Source organism: Lagopus leucura, unplaced genomic scaffold, assembly GCF_019238085.1.
Source record: "Lagopus leucura isolate 7727_CA_CO unplaced genomic scaffold, USGS_WTPT01 Super-Scaffold_100015, whole genome shotgun sequence".
Lineage (NCBI taxonomy): Eukaryota > Metazoa > Chordata > Aves > Galliformes > Phasianidae > Lagopus > Lagopus leucura.
In genome coordinates, this window is record NW_024962269.1 from 3,831,340 (window position 1) to 3,850,848 (window position 19,509).

Consider the following 19,509-nt stretch of genomic DNA (forward strand, 5'->3'; position numbering starts at 1 on the left):
AATGATATTATATAACTGTTCAGCACCAAGGATGGAAGAAAGAGAACTGTACTGAATGGAGGATTTTGCTGCTGGATGTGGTGTAGTAGATGTCTGTGCATTGTGGAGCAGCTGCTCTGCTGATTTTCCAGAAAGAATAGGGCTGTGTTCCTCCATCGTTCAAATAAAAAAATGTCCACCAGTCTATTTTTCTATCTTGTTTTCCTACACAGCGTGATGAAAGCAGCATTACAGAGGTTGTCATGAGATGGAACCTTTCTTCACACAGTTTCATACTTGCTGTGGCAAGCAGGGGCTTTCATTGCCTCATGACGGAGGTGAACGTTTGCCTGTAAGTGCTCAGGAGACCAATCTAAACATAAGTAATAACTGAGACAGCTTGTGTTCTTCAGATCTCTTCCTGATGTTATCATCAAATATTATTTGTTTTTGTTCTTTATCATGTTTATGAACCATAATGCAATAAGGACAGGTATTGTAAAAGTTCAGAAGAAAAGCTCACTGACTCCAAAAGATTGGATTTTAAGGAGTGAATATGTTACGCTGGGGCAACAGCCATGCCTTTGAATTTATCATACTTGCTTTCTGAGGTATTATTCTTTTGAAGAGAATTTTAGAGACTTTTTATTTAATACTGGAATGGGCATAGTATTACTTGCCAACGATAACACTGAGATATTATCAGGGCAGTGCTGATTTAAGTATTTGTTTGAGCCACTTAGTTAAGAGGTGTTTTAAAAAGGCATGGAGTGAACATCGAGGACATCAATTGAGTTTTGCTTTTTAACTGTTTCTTGTCAGTGCAATAGGATGAGAGGGAATAGCCTCAAGTCACACCAGGGGAGGTTCGGATTGGATGTTAGGAACAACTTCTCTGAGAGAGTGATCAGGCAGTGGAACAGGCAGCACAGGGAGATGATTGAGTCACCATCCTTGGAGGTGTTCAAGAAGTGTGTAGATGTAGTACTGAGGAAAGCTTTGTGGGAAATATTGGTGCTAGGTGGATGGTTGGACTGGATGATCTTAGGAGGCATTTTCCAGCCTCTTTGATTCGATGAACCTAGCTTTTAAGAAATTCTTCATGAGCTTTTTAGACTGTGCTGTCACTAAATTCATTACACGTCTAAGCACTGTGTATGTTTTTGAAGGCCTTGGTCATACAATCTATGCTATGAACATGCATTTCATTGCTGTGTAGAGGTTCTAGGAAACAATATGGCCTTCTTTAAAAATCGTAATGTGTGGAAGTTGGTATCTGAACTGAGGTGTTGAAATGGTTTTCCACTTTTCCTGTGGAATCTGTGGTGAATAGGAATTTGGTATATTTGCAGCAGATCACTATATTCAGGCAGACAGGCTTCATTAAGTGTGATTTATATTATTTTAAATTAGATTTAGTCTATTCTCGTGGATGAAGCAACTTCTCTGTCCTTGCGGTTTAAAATTTTCCGAAGGGATAAAGCATTTGGTGCATTCTAGGAGTGATACATAGTTTTTGCAACTTACTGTACCTGTTGAGTATTAGAGCTTTTTGGGACATGGATATTTGCATTCACTGTCTTTTATGTTTGTTTGCAACACATTATGTTTGTTGTGATTAAAAACCATTTAGAGAGGTGTTTTTTTTTCAGAATATACATCCAGTAACTGAGGTGCTCATCTGAGTTCTGGCTGTGATCCATTTAAGTACAGTAAGGGAAAAAAAAATGCTGTTGGTCTTGGTTTGCTTTACATCAGTCCTTAGATGTTTTCAAGATGCTGCTGTATATCTGCTGATGACCAGAACTTCCATCCTGCAAGGGCAGGAAATAGTAATGCAAAAGCTGTCATTCTTGAGACATTTTCTATCTGCAGCTGGAACAAAAAATTACAAACACCATGCTCAGTTGGGAAAAAAGAAATAATAAAAGGACAGTTTTAATTTCAGGTACTTTTTGTGTTGTTGTTTGTTTGTTATTTCTTTTCTGTATTGTATCTTTACTGTCTGTAAAGACAGTATTCCTGTCTTTAGTAAGTGAGCCATATGATCTACTTACAGGTGTTAAGACACAAACCTGAAACCCCAGGCCCTAGATGTACTTCTGAATGCTCCAGCAACAGAGCTGTATGTGAACAGACTGACCCTAGGGTCTAGGCATGGAGAAACTGGACTCTCCCTGTGTTACGGTTTTCATGTGCTTGAGCTTGCCTTCAGTGCCTCAAGGCTTCTGAAAGGTTAAGACAGATTTCTTCTACTCCAGGCAGAAATCAGTGAAACTGACTGAACTGTATGCTACCAAATGAAGAAAAAGGCCTGCAAGCCTCACTCTCATGTTCTATATATAGCTTCCTGTTTCCAGAGAATAGTATATAGGATGATTAGACATCTTAATCTCCTTCACACTTAAATGCTTCTTGCTTAGCCCAAGAAAAAGAGTTGAGTGACAAAAATCTTCAAGAATCTAAGTAGAAGTCTCCAAGTTGAGTCGCTATCCTTACTTTGATGAGGTTCCAGCCAACAAACATCTATTTCACTTGCAGCTCTTTTTGCTGCAGTGCTGTGGGCAGTTAGTTTGGTTTCATACACCATGTAATGTTTGCATGTGGGGGAGCTGCCAGTCCCATTGTCCCTTAGAACAAAAGCAGTGTGAGAGAAATTGCTTTGCTGATTGTTAGAGGTATCAGTGTGAGATGTGTGCTTTGTGGTTTTAATCCTTTTTTGTTGGCTGTTACAAGGTGATATCTTTAAGAACATCTTTTCACATGATTTCTTTTCCTGGATCACTTTACTTTTTCCATTGTAACAAGAATAAAAACTTCTCTTTTGTAATTCTCTAGCCAGCAAGGAGCCGTTGAATGTTTTAGTGAAAGAGCCTTTATATAAGTAGCTTTTTTCATTAAACTGCTGAATATCCAGATACTATAAATGTCAATTGGATTCTTAAGATTGTCAAAAATGAATAGTTCATTTCTTCTTGTCTGCAATTTATTTGACAAAGTGAACTTCAACATAAAGCACAGATAGGTAATGAAAACATTTATTGTGCAGGTAGAAAATCTGTAATTAATTAAGTGGGCGGCATGTGGATGTAACCACGATCTATTTGTAGAGGGCTGTAAATAGCATCAAAGATTTGTGAGTATTAAGTCTGTAGACAGCAGGAAATATTTGAAAGCCAAAGTAGGATCAAATGTTTGGGTAAAAATGATGGTAATAGCTAACCACAAATCAAGTGAGAGCCATTAGAATGTTGTTTGTTATCCTGTGGTTGAATGTAAATTCTCAACATTGCTCCTTTTATTTGTAAAGCAAGTGAGGGTTAGGAACCTCCACGAGATGTGAGACAGTAAAATATGTACAATATACTGATTTTGTTGTTCTGCCTTTGGAAGCTTTCTGAAAGTATCTTCCTCTTCACAACTAAAGGCATGGCTCTGCAGTACTAAACACCGTTTCCACTGAAGGACTTGCACAGCTGGACCTTGTAGGTAAAACCCTTAAAAAGCTGGCTGTACAGAGTAATTTGCTTGCTGTTCTTTACAGTGTTACGAAGAACAAACACTTTGTCTCCCTTGGGGATCAGCAAAGCTGAAAGCAGTTCCTGGAAGTCTACATCACTCTTCTAATTTACAGATAGCTCACATGAATGAGCTATACACGTGGTGGGAATCCTACCAGGAGAGTGACATACTGATGTGCTAAGTATTACTCTCCAGCAATCATACAGTCTTCACTGATATCTAATTTAATACCTGTCACAGATAGCAATAAGAGGAATAATCTTCATCTAGCTGTAGGAGTTCAGTCTGCAAGTTCAGGTATGAAGGTCAAACATTTTAAATGTGGCCAAAGAAAAATGGTTTGTTATACTCACTTTCTTCATGTGTTAAGGAGAGAAGGTCATCCAGGCAATCTGGCGACCATGGTTAGGCTTGGAGAAAAAAAAATAAAAGCCAGGATCCTCCATCAGAGGAGAGGAGGGACACAGATCAAAGGCACATCACAGACAGTGCTAGGAGACCTTCCAGAAGACTGTGAAAAGTTGCAGTTGACACCAAGGAGCTTCACCTCTTTGCACTTGAAAGGACTTGGCAGTTAATTATAACAACACTGATCGTTTTACACTTCGAGGCCAAGTAGTTCAGGGATATGGCATGGAGTTTAGTACATAAATGTTCTGATACCCCTGTGTAAGCAATCTGCTTGAATAAGAAGGTAAAACAAACAGAAGCACCAGAAGAACTGGATGATGTGGCTCATGGCACAGTGGTTCTTTCATCTTCCTAACTTTACCAGGTCATCAGCCCTGTGCTTCCTGAGAAGAAAAAGAGCGGTAAAGAGAGGCAAAATGGCAACTACACCTGCAAATGCAACAGGACTCTACTGTGAGGATGTTCTGCACTACCAGACCTGGAACAGCACAGCAACAATGTTGAAAGAAGTTACAATTGAATAAATGAGAGCTGGGGTAGAAAAATCCAAACTGAAAGAATGGAAATGGAATATTGGTCCATTAAAGCAAGCTATAATTCTGACAGAACTTCTAGATGCTGGGGCAATATGTGTGTTGTTGTTTACTAATCAAAGTTGCATCTTAACTTGAGAGAAATGATTAAATGAGCTGCACCTCTGTGAGTTCCAGTGAACTGAAATTAGTAAAGTTGGGGCTTCCTCAGTTTTTATCTCTTATGATACAGTCTCTTGCCCTCTTAATCAAGGCTTCCCATACAAGTTCTAAAGTAGGAGCCTATAGTGTAAACACCAAACTAAAGTTAAGCTGCAGGCATCTATCTAATGACTTACTTGGTTCTATCAGTCCAATATCATAAATGAATTTGAAGATAAATGAATATCTTATGAGTTGTGTCAAATACTCATCTGATGTGAATTGCTGCAGAAACCTATTTATAGAGCTGCACCATTTTGCTGTAGTGAAGTACTTCACCAATTATGGTGCAGAATTCTGTTAAGGCTTGATTTTACTAATATTTTTGTTCTGCAGTTTTTTCTGAGGTTAAAGTGACAGACCTGAGAAAAATCCCATCATCATATGACAAAACTGTTGTAAAAGTTATTTCCCTTCCCTAAAGTATTGTGCTTTTTAATCATAGTGAGAAATTTAGAAGAATCAAATTTCTCAAGCAGCTTGAGCTCGGTGTCAGATGAATTCTCATGTTTAGATTTACTTTTTCTTTAACTAAACTTTGCTGCTCATTGTTAGTTTTTCCTTTTCAGATTTTTGAATTTGCGTTTCTTGTTTCCAGTATTCCTTACTTGCTGTAAATTTCAGCTATTAGAAGCAGAACATGTTAAATAAGTATGCATGGCTTTGGAGGGAAGAATATGAATCTCCTATAAGGGTACAAGCAGAAGAGAAATAAAGCATCTGAGTCTATATGATTATAAACTCCTGGACATTAGAATGCTGAATGAATGGAGTGGTACTTGTGGTTTATAGTTGCAGTATGTACAAAGGAGCCTACTTGAAAGTTTTGATTTTCATTTCTCTCGTCAGTTGATCTAGCTCTAAACAGACGATATGAAGCATCCCTGGAGGTGTTTGAGGACACCTGCGGAGCTGCTTCCTGTCTGTGAGCCTCTTGCCTGTACTGGTGTATGGCATTACTCTGAGGCCAGAGGGCCAGAGGCAAGGTTTTGCATGATCTTCATAAAACTTCATGTGGTTCTTGTCTACCCATTTCTACAGCCTGAGGAATGTCCTGCTTCCAGTGGTCACTATCCTTCATGTTTGACACTCCAACTGGTTTTACACCAAGCTCACTGTACTTATCCTGTCCATATTTCTCAAATTTAAGTATAAGAATGCTATGGGAGAGTGTGTTGAAGGCCTTGCTTGAATCTAAGTAAGAAAAATAGACTGCTCTCCACTTGTCCACTGACCAGTCATTTAATCACAGGAGACAGTGGCTTGGCTTGGTCAGGTAATCCTGCTCAAATTAACTGATTATTAACAGCAGGGTGGTTTTTTTTATATAATTCTTGTGCTTAGAAATTTCTTCCAGAGCAATTGGCTCTGTAGTCTTTCTAAGGGCTGGGATTAGGGTGACTAGCACTCAGCTGAGGCTTGGATCCTGCTCCTTGCCTTGTGGATGGATGTGTATTGAGTACTGCCACCAGTCACTGTGACCTCATATTGATGTCATCCACTGTTGGCACTCTTAATGCATCCCATCTGTTCCCAAAGACTCGTGCACGTCGTTTTCTCAGATGCTCTCTAATTTGCTCTTCCTGTTTTGCTAATGCTTCATTCCCACAGACTCAGTGGCAGCAATATAATTTAAAAAAAAAATTAAAATGAAGAAATTTGATACACTTAAAAATAATAGTCATTGAAATTGCCTACTAAATTTTCAAGATAATGAAGACTTTGACATTAGTATAATTTTGTTCTGTTGAATCTACATAGAATCTAGCTAGTGTGACTTGGCAAATTTCCAATTGGTATCAACTTTGAAGTCAGTGAAGTTTCTTTTTTTGAGGGAAAATGGGAGGACTTAGCTTAAAATATTTGTTTATGATTAATAGATGAAGTCCACGTGGTCTCCAGACAAGGATTGCAGATGATGGGAGGAAAACGAGTTCCCAGTGTTTCCTCTTCATTTAATTTTTTTTTATAACATTTCATAACATTTTACTTTAGCTTTAAATGCTTCCTAAACAAAAAGAAATCTGTGGATTGGCTGATAAATTTTAGCAACATGTTACCAATAACAAAATAGCATTATTTGTTGCATGTGTAGTAGAGTCTAATTTGAAATGAAGAAGAATATGAATTTTGTTTGTAGTTATAAGCAGAAGTTATTTATTTATGTGTTTGTGTGTGTAGAAGTTCTGCATACTGGGTTCGCAAGGATTGTAAGTGCCACCTTGTGGACAACGTAATTAATCATGTATCTCATTACAGAATGCAAATTGGTAAGGTAGCCTAGTAAAATTTAGTTTCAACTTTTGTGTGCAAAGGTAACTCAGATTGGTTTTCTGGGAATTGCAGAACTTTGCTCACTGATGTTCTGAGACTTTAGAATCTGAGTAATCTGTAAGGACTTTGGAGTCAGACAACAGTTAACCATGGACTTCAGTGTCTGTAAATAAAGCCAAACTCTGTTATTCTTAATGCAGAATCTTACTCTTCAAGATCATTGGATTTCTTGCTGCAATTTCAAGTCTAATCCTGGAGGCTAGGTTGTGTGTATCACAGGTCTGGTTTACAGGGCAATTACACTTTACTAGGAGCCTCAGTAATATCTAGTTTTTTTTTGGAAATGCACTGCAGCATTATTTTCCTTTTCTCAACTATCCTCTGTCAGAGGTACAACCAGCATTGTTTATGGCTCATCTCTGGCCAGCGGTGGATCCCATTTGGAGCAGCTGGAACTGGCTCTGATCTGACATGGGCTCTGCTCACAAAAGCCTCTCCTGCATCCCCTCACAACCCAAACTTTGCTCTGTAAGCCCAGTACAGCTAACAGTCCAGATCTCGAGGCAAATCCCTAGTGATGAGACATCCAACATCAAGGCAGAAAAGCAGGTCAGGACCAGGTTTAGAATTGGGAAGGAGCTACAGGACCCACAGATAAGTACCTGCATAGCTTGGACACAGCCTAAAGGTGAAATCCTTGACCTCAGAAGCACCTCCTGAGATACCAGGCATCTGAACTCTGGTTTGAGGCTGTACAGCTGCATTAGAAGGCTGGCCCGGAGCCTGGACAGCTAAACCCCCACAGGAGTTGTGTGCAAGATCTGAAACAGGAAATAAAACAGACCAGAGTTGCCATCTAAGAACCACCTTCTCCTAGTTCAAAGGCTGGGAAACAAGGCTAGAGAGGCGCTATCCTGCAGCTGCCAAGCTCTGGCTGTAGTGTTTCTGGAACACCTTCATAGTGAGTGCGCTGCCAGAATTTCTAGCCAGTCCTGCTCTGACTACCAGATGCAGCTGCAACACTGAGATGTCAAAGGTCCTCACACTTTGGCTAGGAACAGGAAAGAGAATCTAACTGATTTCCTGGCCAAAGCACCTTTTTGTAAGCCAGCTTTTGTCACACGTGCCTTACATTTCTCTCATGTTTTGCAATGTGAGCTGATTTACCCAACCATGTTACCCACCTTAGCTGATATTGGCTTCAAACTGGAACTAATCCTAATCTGCTTCAGGCCTAGACTGGAAAGGTGAAATGAGTTAGAAAACATTTAGGTTTCACTTTCTACTTCTCTGGTGAGTTGTCCTTTATGTTTGATTTCCTAACACGTTGCTCAGTATAGTTATTTTCCCAAGTTTCCAGTTTCTGATTGCAGTGAAGTTGAGTCATGGTGATATGGAGAGTACTGACAGTTTTTCTTAGCTTCTACAGTTGCGTTGAAGACAGAACGGGAACAAATATCATTACTAAAAATGCATGTGAAAGCTTCTCAGACAAACTGGGGAATACATGGTTAGCCTGTGATACAGAAACACAGGTGTGGTTCTTAAAAGCTTTGAGGGTATTTCCTTAGTGGGGGATCTGGCATGGAAGAGGACTCCCAGAAATCCAAACGTTTACAGCTTGGAGACTTTATCAAAGACAGAAAAAAAAATCTTGCTTGTAGACAGAAATATTTACATACTAAATACTTTCCTAAAAAGTCAGCAAAAATTTTTGTGAGTGTGAATTTAATGTTGAGATGACTACACCTCTTAAGTAGGTTGGGATTGATAAAGAGTTCAATTCGTAACACAGAAGTTTTAATGAGTAAGGTATCTGTGAAGCACCACCAAGTGAAAAAGGTGCTCAGCATTAGCATACAGTTTTTCTTCTATGTGTGGTCTATCGTTTTGTAGTTGTCCTGGTGAACTGAGACTTCCTTAATTTAAGATGGAATTTGAAGACTAATAAACCAGCTGAGAAAATGAACAACATTACAATACTTCAGAGTTTAGGACCTTTGTAAGATGAGATACTGGCGAAGAGTAGTCCCCAGGGGGGCCTCTTGAGTTACTGTCTGAGGTGCAAGGGCTCTGAAAGGCCATTAATCACTGCGTGTTTGTGGCATAATAAATCTCACAACTTTAATTTGAAAATTCTCCACATTTAGCAAGAGCCTTGAGGTAAATTGACATTTCAGCAAGCTATTCCTAGTGAACTGGGAATGGTAAATTATATTTATTCTGGTAGCTTTTGTCGATGACAATTCACTGGATATGAGACCTGAAGCTCCTTTTCATATGCATTCCTAGGTGCAACTCACACTGATTTCAAGGGAAGCCTTTCCATTGATTTCAGAAGGATTTTGCTCAAGAGCAATTAATGAATACAAGCACAGTTTTGCTTAAAGTAGATATTGTTGGATAAACTTTGAAATATCTGACCTCCTACCAAAAATAAAGCCTGGACTGTTGATATGAATGTTTTATGGTTATGAATTTGGGGGTAGGGAAACTAGAACAAATTCAGAATAAAACATTTTTATTTCAAAACTCTTGCCTATTTAGTAGTGGCTCTGCAACTCACTACAGTCACTGAGCTGTACGTGTCTAGACAGTGGTCACTAAGTGAGACATTTTATATGAAGGCAATACATCATGTTTGAGCTGACTGTTGCTGAATGCTGGTGAGAAAATGAAATACCAAAGCTTGAGCTGTCTCAAATTTTATGCTATGGCTGACTTATTCCCTACTTGTTTTTGGTTTGTTTGTTGTTGTTGTTTGTTTGTTTGTTTTTTGTTTTTGTTTTTTGATAGAAAAGAGAAAGAGCAGTTTATTTAAGGACTGAGGAGTGAAAGCAAGAAATCCCTCTAATGGGAAAGGATAGAGTACTGTCTGCATCTACAAAGAAGAGATTGCTATGTTTTCTGGCATCGTCTGCATAAGACTTCTGTGGAATTCCATAGAAGTCAGATCCGAGATGTCTAATAATTTAGCAAGCTCTTTACATTGTGATCCCAAGTGTCCCAGTGTGAGAGTGGCTTGTTAGCAGTGATTTATGCAATACCATGAAATAACACTTGTAATTTTTAATTATCACCAGTTTGTACTATGTTACATGTTTACACTTTTCTTCTTTTAACAGCTCTTCTATCATGCTTCTTCCCAAAAGCTTTTAAATTCCGGTTGACAGTCTCACTGCCCACTAATGAATGTCTCAGAAAATACACAGCACTGTCTGGTTTCAAATACTGCATGCACACAGCATTTCAGCACTGAGCTTATATGTAAAGTAGAGCTCTCTGTTTAAATGAACAAATCTTAGTTCTCAGAGTTGTCTTACAGGTGTGAGTGAACACAAGAATAAAAATCTCCACAAGCAAATAAATAAAATTCAATCATGGCAATGCAATAAAAGCTTTGCAGTAGATGTTCCTGGAGTCATGGAAGGATAGACATTGAGAAGTATGGATCTCTTGAATCCAGTCGGGTCAATTTCCTCTAATTTGGGCTTTCTAAATAATGTCTATTTAAAAAGTTGCAACATCTCTAAATAATATCAAAATGCTGTTAACTAGAATTAGAGTGAATATATAACAATAAATGCATTTTCTGTCTTGAATGAGAAGTACAAATGACATAATATTTGTAGGAGAAATTAATTGATTTACTTTAAGTTGCAATAATCTGCTGAATCATCTAAGTTTAGGAGTTAAAACAAACAAACAAACAATGGAAAGAAGCAAAATCTTACTAGTTTTAGAAACACAACTGTAGTTGCACCATAGGAAGTCAGAGTAAAATTCTGTTGTCTGCTTCACTAATACTTGAGTAACTATTAGGGAGAACTGTTTTTGCAAAGAATAACTGCAGTTCCATTGGCCCATATCTGGGATTTCATCTGTTTTTTCCTTCCTAGTCTTCCTCCTCTTCTCCCCATTTGTTTGCAGTTGGTTTGAATGGTGGAATTTGAGTATTTTCTGTAATCACAAATGACTGTGAACATGTTCAAAAACATTACTGAGTTGGGATAACTGGATCTGCCTGTATTTTGTATCCATTTGAAATGAAGCATATGTTAGCAGCCAAAAGAGAAAAAGAAAAAGCAAAAAAATGCTGATGAATCATCATCTTTCTCAAGAAGTGGTGGTACACCATTGAACACCAATGGCAGGGAGGAGGGTGATAATGGTGGAAGGGAATGGCTAAGACTGAACCAGTATTTTTCCGCTTTCAGGATGTGGTACGAAACAAGCTCTAATGTCTAGCATAAAAAGTGGCAACATCAGTAACACCAGAAGTGAGCACAGGGAAAAGAAGCTTAAGCATTAGATGGCTGCTCTGCCTAAGGCCTCTTCCAGCTACAAACACTGAGAACAGATTTCAGTGAACTTCAGTTGAAATCTCTATAGGACGTTCCTAACTTAAAATACTGGAAGGAAAGCTTTCAGAAAGTATTTGTAGAAGTTTTTTGTCAGAGATTTATGTTCATCACATATTCTTAGGAGCAGCTACTAGCTATTACTTGCTGCTAGCTATCACTAGCTATTAAAACATTGTGACTTTTAGCTTTGGTTTGATTGTACATTTTGAGAATTTCTTTGTGCTTGAATAAGCATTGTTGATAGATCTGAATGAGCAAGTTTGGGAAAATTTTTAGAGGTTAGAGAAAAGCCAAATTAAACTAATTTTACTAGCATTTGTAATGCTTCCTTCTGTTTTACACTTAAATTTCTCTTTCATTGTTCTCAAAGTCCATAGTTAATTTCATTTCTTTTAGAAGGAGGGACTAGATGTGTAGAAATGTTTTTTTTCCTTTGGACTTTGATTAGGCATAGATTGATTAGGAGTAGGGGCCCTGAAGGTCTTGCTCGAGAGGAAAACCAATAGCAAAAAGCTCAGCAGAGGGAGTGTCTACTGACATAGCTGTGGTTCACTGGAATTTGGCTTTCTCTGACAACTTCTGAATTGCAGCGGGTGTAAGCAAAGCACTGGGTTATTATTTAGTGCCATGCAACAATTAGAACTCAAAAAGTGCAGTAGTAATTTCTAGCTTAATTTCATGTGAAAAATTGTTATATGATAGTGTATAAGGCTCTTCTCTAAATGCTTCATTTGATAGAATAAAATAACAATAGACCAAGGGCTGAACGATACACCATATTTCTTGTTCTGTACTAGCAAAAAATAACCCTGTGAACCATCTTGGAGACTGATGGGAAAGGAATAATTTGTAGGAGAAGGAAAAAGAAGAGTGAAAACGGAGTCATACCCAGATACTACACTTGTTTAGGAATTGCTGTTCAGTGCTGTTTGTTAGACTTAATCTCAGTGGCAACAGATAATAATCACTGAATAAGCAGCAGCTGTGGAATCTAGCACATGAATCATTTCTGAAACGAAACACAGGATTTCTTAAAGATTGAACTCTCTTCATGGGCCTAAGAAGCACAAAAACCACAAAAAGCAAAATAATGGCAATGTCTCAATTTCATTACATCAATACTAATGTAAGCTAAATAAAAAATTTGTGAAATGCTGAGAGTCCTTGTAAAGATCTTAGCCTTAAAAGGTCATCTGTTTTTTTCTGAGTTAATTCTATACATGGAATCATTTTTGTAGTTAACTCCCAGAAATCACCACAGTGGTAATAATTAATTTCAGTACTTCTGTTTATTTCATATTACGATTGGAAGAATTCATTTTTTTTGACAGCTCAGTGTCACCAAGCTGGGGGAGATGCAGTATTGCTCAAGCTGAGTGGCAAATATGATGGCTCTCGTGAAGCCTAAGCTTCCTAACACAGTAACATACAAGCTGTAATCAGCAGTAGCCTCCTTAATTTGTAGAACTGGAATTAATTGTGTACTGTTCAAGCAAGTCTCTCACCAATACTCTGTACTTTGCTGCTTCCCAGTTTGTTAGCTTTTATGTATACATGTTGCTGGATTACTCTTCTCACGTTGCCATATACTATCAGACATTTCTTTAGCAGCTGGAGAAGCAGTGATAAATCTGTAACTCTCCCTGACCATTTTCTTAGATTTTTTTTCACTTATTTTTAAATATAACTTCTAATATACATTTTATTCTTCTGCCTTTTAGCCCCTGGATGCCTGAGCTCCGAACTGCTTAAGTAATTACTACTTGCAGCCAATGAATTATCAGTGTAGTTATGCTTTGAAGTTGATGGTATTGACATGCTAGACATGCACAACTGTAGCTTTCTGACCTGATTATCTAAGGCAGCTCAAACAATAGAAGTAAGTTATTGTCATGTTGTATTATTTTTGTCACTTTACCATGTAGATTGCAATTTTAGTACAACCATTTAGAACTGAAATTACAACATCTGTTTTCCATTACGAGAATCAGCATTTCATGTTTTCAAATGCCTGGCACCAGCCCCATTGCGTTGTCCTAAACGTACATATAGCCTTAAATCCCTGTTAAGTCCACCACTGAATATTTCATCCAGATTGCCTCTTGTTTCTCTCAATAGTTATTATTTAAATTAATGCTGTCATACTGTTGGCTGTAATTCTTGAACAAAGTCTTTGTTGCATATATGTGCGTTTCAGTGTAACAAATACCACAACCTGAGAGAGTGTACATGTTGAGCTGGTTTGTCTTTTTATATGATCGTATGCTTGCCAAATAGTAAGGTGATATTTCTTTAATTTGCAGTCAGGACAAACAAACATTATCTATTCAGTACAGTTGCATGAATTCTACATTTTAGGTTTATTTAGTTTAATCCTGTTTACTACCCTTGTTTTGAGAGGATGACTGCTACCATTCCAAATCCCCAGATAGCTTCAAGAGTCTGTTTAGAAGCAGAAAGACAGAATCAGCTATCCAGAAAGGTATTTCTTCATCTTACCAGCATTAACTGTGAACCAAGGCCCAGGATGTACTCTGGACCAGTGGCAGGTGTCTAATGCAGTATCTTTTGACCTGTGATTGATAGAAATCTATGGTCCTTTACAGTTAGAGTGGGAGATTCCCATAGAACGTGTGGGACACGACTTGCTGTACATATCCTTGCCAGATCTGTGACTAGAAGATGGTACACAGTCATTTTTATATGCCTGCCTAAACTGTATTGAGTGAATCTCAAGGTTTTCCAGAATGTATCAGTTTTTACTGGCCAGTTCTTCAGAAACCTGTGCAATACTTTAAAGCACATAATTTCCACAGAAATCTCAGTGGGCCATCTCGCTAGTTTTTTTGGTTTTTCATTGTAAAACTGTGGTTTACTCTTGGATATCGTGTCTGTTGGTATGTAAAATGTGTATCTGAGTGCACTCTGCATTTTGCATATGGTGTATTTATATCTTTGTTAATAGTGATTCAGTATTTGTTTCTTCATTGTCAGTTACTGGCTTCAAATTATTAGGTTCTTGTTTCCACTAATTCATTCTTTGTATCTTCATCAGTCATTTTCTCTGAAAGAGCATTTGTTTGTGCTGCATGGCAACAATTCCAAGTTGTACAGTGAAGAATGGCAGCTGTTTTGTACATCCATTAATGCTTAACTTAGAATGCTGTGTGAGTTTGAAATGGGTTTGATATTTATTCCCTAGGAAGAATCACATTTGTACTGAGTGGTTGTGTTGTTTCTGTCAAAAATAGTTCTGTTCTTGGTGCCCCATGGTAGTTCTGCATTATGCTCTCAATGAATATCACACGTATTTCTCTATTCTCTTTTATTTGCTAAAAGGAAGAAAATTATATTAACCTTTATGGGACTCAGTAGTGATGCAGAATACCATTAAACATTTATGCTAGCAATTCATATGGAATAGCACCTCATATTTGAAGGGATTTCCTCCATAAAACAACTTGCTGGCAGTGGAAGTTTCCTGAAAGTCACTGGATAGCATAGGTTGATGCTTTATTACATTTCCATCCAAAGCCTGTGTAGTGGAGAAAGTATTTGTATTCTCAATAAAATAGCAAGAAAACGAGTGTGGATGTTAACCAGTTATTGGGCACGGCAATCTTCAATTAAATCTTTAAAAAATCACATTTTTTGAGTTGTTTTAGCAAGTCTGAAATTATATTGCATGATTTGGTATAGTTACAGTGGTAATTTCTGTGTTTAAACGTATTGCTTTGTTAGTAAGTAAAATGCATTTTGAGGCAAAGCACAGAAATTACACTCATATGTGATCTTATTATTTTTGCTGTGCTAGGCAAATGCAAGATGCTAAACCAGATGTTTCTCTCTAAATTCAAAATCTCTTTGAAATCACGCAGCAATTGCTCACAGTAGATTTAATAGGATAAATTAGGCACTTGCTTATCAGGTTATCCTGCCATGAAACACCATGCTTGGGAATCATCTTCTAACTCTTGCTTCACGACAAGCATAATTGTCAAGCTCCATGTGATCCTGGCAGTGATGACTTAGATGGCTTTATCTGTATTTCTTGGACAGTCATAAAAAACGTGTTGGGTGTTAAATATTTATGTTGGAAGTAAGCAGACTTTGGCTTTGAGTTTAGAACATTTCTCGCAGCAAGGGCCAAGCGTTAGAGTTGGGAATTGGAAAGAAATACCACGATCTCAAGGCTCGAGAAACTCCCTATGTTGGTGGTATCAAAAATCTCTTTTTCTTCTCCTTCTTTACTTGGCTGTTTGCTTACAGGAAAGACCATAGAACAATGATGAACCTGTTTTTATTTTAACAAATATTTGCAAGTATTTGGGAATTCGAAATAATAGAGCAATCAGTTATTGAATGTTTTCCATCAAGTTATTAAATTTCATGTAAATGGAAGTGATAGGCTTATATTCTACCAGCTCATGAGTCTTTTCATTCTTATATGAATGGACAAGAGAAGTTCTTTGCACACGTGCCCCAACCCATCGTTTCCAATAGATGATTAATCATGCAGGCAGATGATAAGTGTACATGGTAAAAGATTTTTAAAGTTTTTAAATACAAAACAGCAATATAATGAATAGAAATATTTCTACATAAGAGGAGCTCATCTCTACAATATGTATATTTTTAAAGTATAAGTTCAATTTTTTTTAATAGCCTTTAATTTACATTATTTAATGAGAATTTTTTAGTTGTTACTGGGTTTGTTGAACATTAGATTGTGCCACTCTTTACTCAGTGAATGGGTAGGCAGTTTCCATACTGTCTTGGCACAGTATAAAGTCTTCTTAGCAACCTAAGTTGCCAAGAATAGTCTCAGTACTAATATTTTTGTGGAATTTAAGGCAACGTTATATGTAACACAGGTCTACTTGTGTAAAAAGTAGATCTACTGGATCCTAACAGAGTCGCAGCTCTGTTAGATTTCTTTCCCAACTAGCAGCTGCAGAAGCTGCATTGGTAGGAAGTTCTTGGTGTGACGGTGCGATCAGCAAAGATGATCAGTGATCTTTAGCGTGTTCTTGTATTTTTGGTTACGTAGCGTAAAAAGCTGAAGGCTAACTTGAATTTCCCAAGTCAGAAGAACAAGGGCAGAAACTGCTGAAGTAACAACATGAAAAATGCTTTCAGTACTTAGTGTTCTTTGAAAGTCATGCTGTCTTCAGTTGTTATGTTTGATGTCTGCAGTTGTAAGATGTTGGAAGCAGAAATCTTATTTTATTTTGCAGAGCATTGGCTGTGACGACTATCTGGGTTCAGACAAGGTGATTGACAAGTGTGGAATATGCGGAGGGGACAACACTGCTTGCAAGGTTGTTTCTGGAGTTTTCAAACACACACTAACAAATCTCGGCTATCACAAGATAGTGGAAATTCCTGAAGGAGCTACTAAAATTAACATTACTGAGATGTCAAAGAGCAACAACTATTTGGGTAAGTTGTATCTCAGTGAATATCTCTAGTGTATCTCTTGTGTGCTAGTGTAACTGCGTGGAGTGCCATCTAAGGACTGTGAAATAGACGTCAGAAAATGAAAAGACAGGCATTTTGCTCAGAACTAACTGACAGTGTGTAATTCTGGCTTGATCTTGCAGGACAGACACTGTAGATGTGTTACTGTCTGTTTCCCTTCTGCGTGACGTGACTTTGGTGTTTCCCAGCAGTTAATCCACTGTTATGCTTACACTCTCCGCATTGTTAACCTAGCCTGTATGTACAAGAGTCCAGCACTGAGGCATACCTACTTACGTAAAGTATGTTAAGCTTTCTAGAGAAGAAAAAAAAAAACATCTTCTGATTGCTTAAGAATGTCAGCTCTTTTAATGTGAAAATTATACCAAAATTGCATCAAGATAAATGGTATTGTCGATGGTATTCTCAGAATACAGATCAGTGATACAGTTATTTATTCTAAAGGCCCTTAATTCAAAACTATAGAGGATCCTGAAATATTTACATCAACATCGTAGCTTCTGGAGATATATTTTTGAGATGCATAGCATGCTGCAAATAAGAAATTATGTCTTGTATGCCTTTGTGAACTGCGACATTTCCTGTTTAAAAACTCATTTCCAGGTTACAAAGGTCTTTGTTTACGTGTGTGCTTCTGTTCAGGAGCCAATTTTGCGGAGTGATCTGGAGGGAAAAGAATTATCAGAGTAAATAACAGAAATGATAATACAGGAGGCCTTGGTTGCTAGCTCAGTGTTTTTATCACTGGAGCTATCCAGATGTACTGGAAGTTTAAAATCCCTGTACTCTGACAGCCACTGTTTCTCACTTCCGTCTGTTAACCATCTCAGTATCACACAATTTGCTCAAGTCCAAGAAAGGAGAGCGCTCATTATTGAATCTTGCCTTCTTTTGGTTTCTGTTGGAGCAGTAACTGGTTTTACAGAAACATCTGCATGTAGATGGGAGTTTATGGTGGGGACAGAGTGTACTGTAATGTCATCTCCATCATTTTGCAGAAAACCGGACTCTTCAAAAGGGAAGAAATAATATAAACTGTAAGCCCACAAATATCAAAAGTTCGGGACCACTTCTGTGGTGAACTCATCATCAGTTCTGATTTGTCTTTATTTTATTCAAATGTATTTTCGATACAGATAACATGTGTACACCAGTGTTAGTTTTTCTAATGGACAGTTTGTAATATCCATCAACACTAACTCATTTGATGAGGGAGGTAAACAATTATTCTGTCTGAGGAGCTTCTATACGTACTGTATGTTTACTAGCAAATGGATGAGAGTGGGCTTAGCACGTTGATGAAAGTCACTGCACTACTAATCTATAAAGTTATGAAACTGAATATAATTTACCATCAGATTTACATGTCAGTATATGAAAACAGCAGACGGAAAAGGTCACTTAGCTATGTTAAAATGTTCTGAGCCGCAAGTACATTTTTGGAATTGGCAGGACAGAGAAATAGTAACGTTTGCTTAAAAATAATCAAGACTGTTGGCATGTATGGGAAAGTTGCGAGGTTTTTCTTTCCCATGCTATGCTCCCCTGAGCTCTTTGTTTATGCCATCAACTTTTTTCTCCTTTTTTATTCATTACATATGTTTCATTTTAAAGCTGTTGGTACAGACCTACTCTGCTAAATTTACCAACTCCTTCCACTGTTCTGAATTCCTGAGGCTGTTCCATCTAGAAGGCCTCTAGCCTCTCTGCTTATGCTGTAACACTATGAACTTGGCTTATTGAGGCAGGTGTAGTTGCTCCAGGACAGGAATGAGCGTGTTCCAGCAGATCAAAACACTGAAACTAGAAAAAGTTTTGCCAAGCAGTGCAGTGTACAAGCTAAATGGTAATTGGGAAATTGTTTTTGTTTTTTTTTCTTGTCCATTAGTGGACACAAATTTCTCACTGATGTCACAGCATTTAAAATTTAGCCACTGAGGGCTTTGTAGAACAGTTAACCCCGGTACAGCAGGGAAGCTTGAATGCTCACGTCTGATGTTTACTGGTTTGTCAATATTAGTAGGCATAAGTCTTGAATCATAAAACTGGTAAATAGTTTTAAACTTTTCTGTAAGCTGCAGTAGTGAAAAAAAACAACAACAACAACAACAACCCAGCAGCAATTTCCTTAAGTATGTACTGAAATACTTTGCAAAACTGAGGTTTAGGTCATTGTTCTGATGTAGTCCAACTGCAGCCATCAGAGTTGCTTGTAAGCAGCATTCTTATGGTTGTAAGGAATATAACTTTAGCTGGGTTTGTTTTTCCCTTTGCTTTTTACATTTCATAGTTTCTTCATTGCAAAATCACAAATCAGCTCAAGGTCACTTAATTTTTATGTATTTTTTTTAAAGATGTCAGCCAATGGTTCTGGGACTCTGAGTTGTTCTTGTCTCTTCAGGAGACCATCTGAGTTCCATGTGATTTCATTAAACAATTTTTACACTGCTCTGTACATCTTCACTGCTTTGTCAAAGATACTAAGCAAACCAGCAGCCAGGAAAGTGGTTTTTCACTGGGAGGTGTTTGAGATTTCTGTACAGTCTGGAGGTGCTGGAAAAAGCAGGTAAATATGTTATGCTTCTTACTGAGTTTCACGTTCATCTGCGTTCTCCAAACATCTGAAAGCTTCTCCACGCTGCTTTTGCAAGGTTCTGAGGCATAATCCATTGCTCGTTGTAGCAAAACCTGTGACCTCATAGAAAATATAGTTTTAGAGATGATGATGAATATGATAGAGATGT

At 37.8% G+C, this 19,509-nt stretch overlaps 1 protein-coding gene across 1 annotated transcript in view; it reads left to right on the forward strand.

Annotated features, from left to right (window-relative positions):
- The window catches only part of THSD4 (thrombospondin type 1 domain containing 4), a 260,599-nt gene that overhangs the window by 186,276 nt on the left and 54,814 nt on the right, over nucleotides 1–19,509 (forward strand). The window contains exon 8 of the mRNA XM_042876137.1: nucleotides 16,522–16,726. Within this exon, the coding sequence (XP_042732071.1) occupies nucleotides 16,522–16,726 (205 nt within the window). The remainder of the gene's footprint in view (nucleotides 1–16,521; nucleotides 16,727–19,509) is intronic.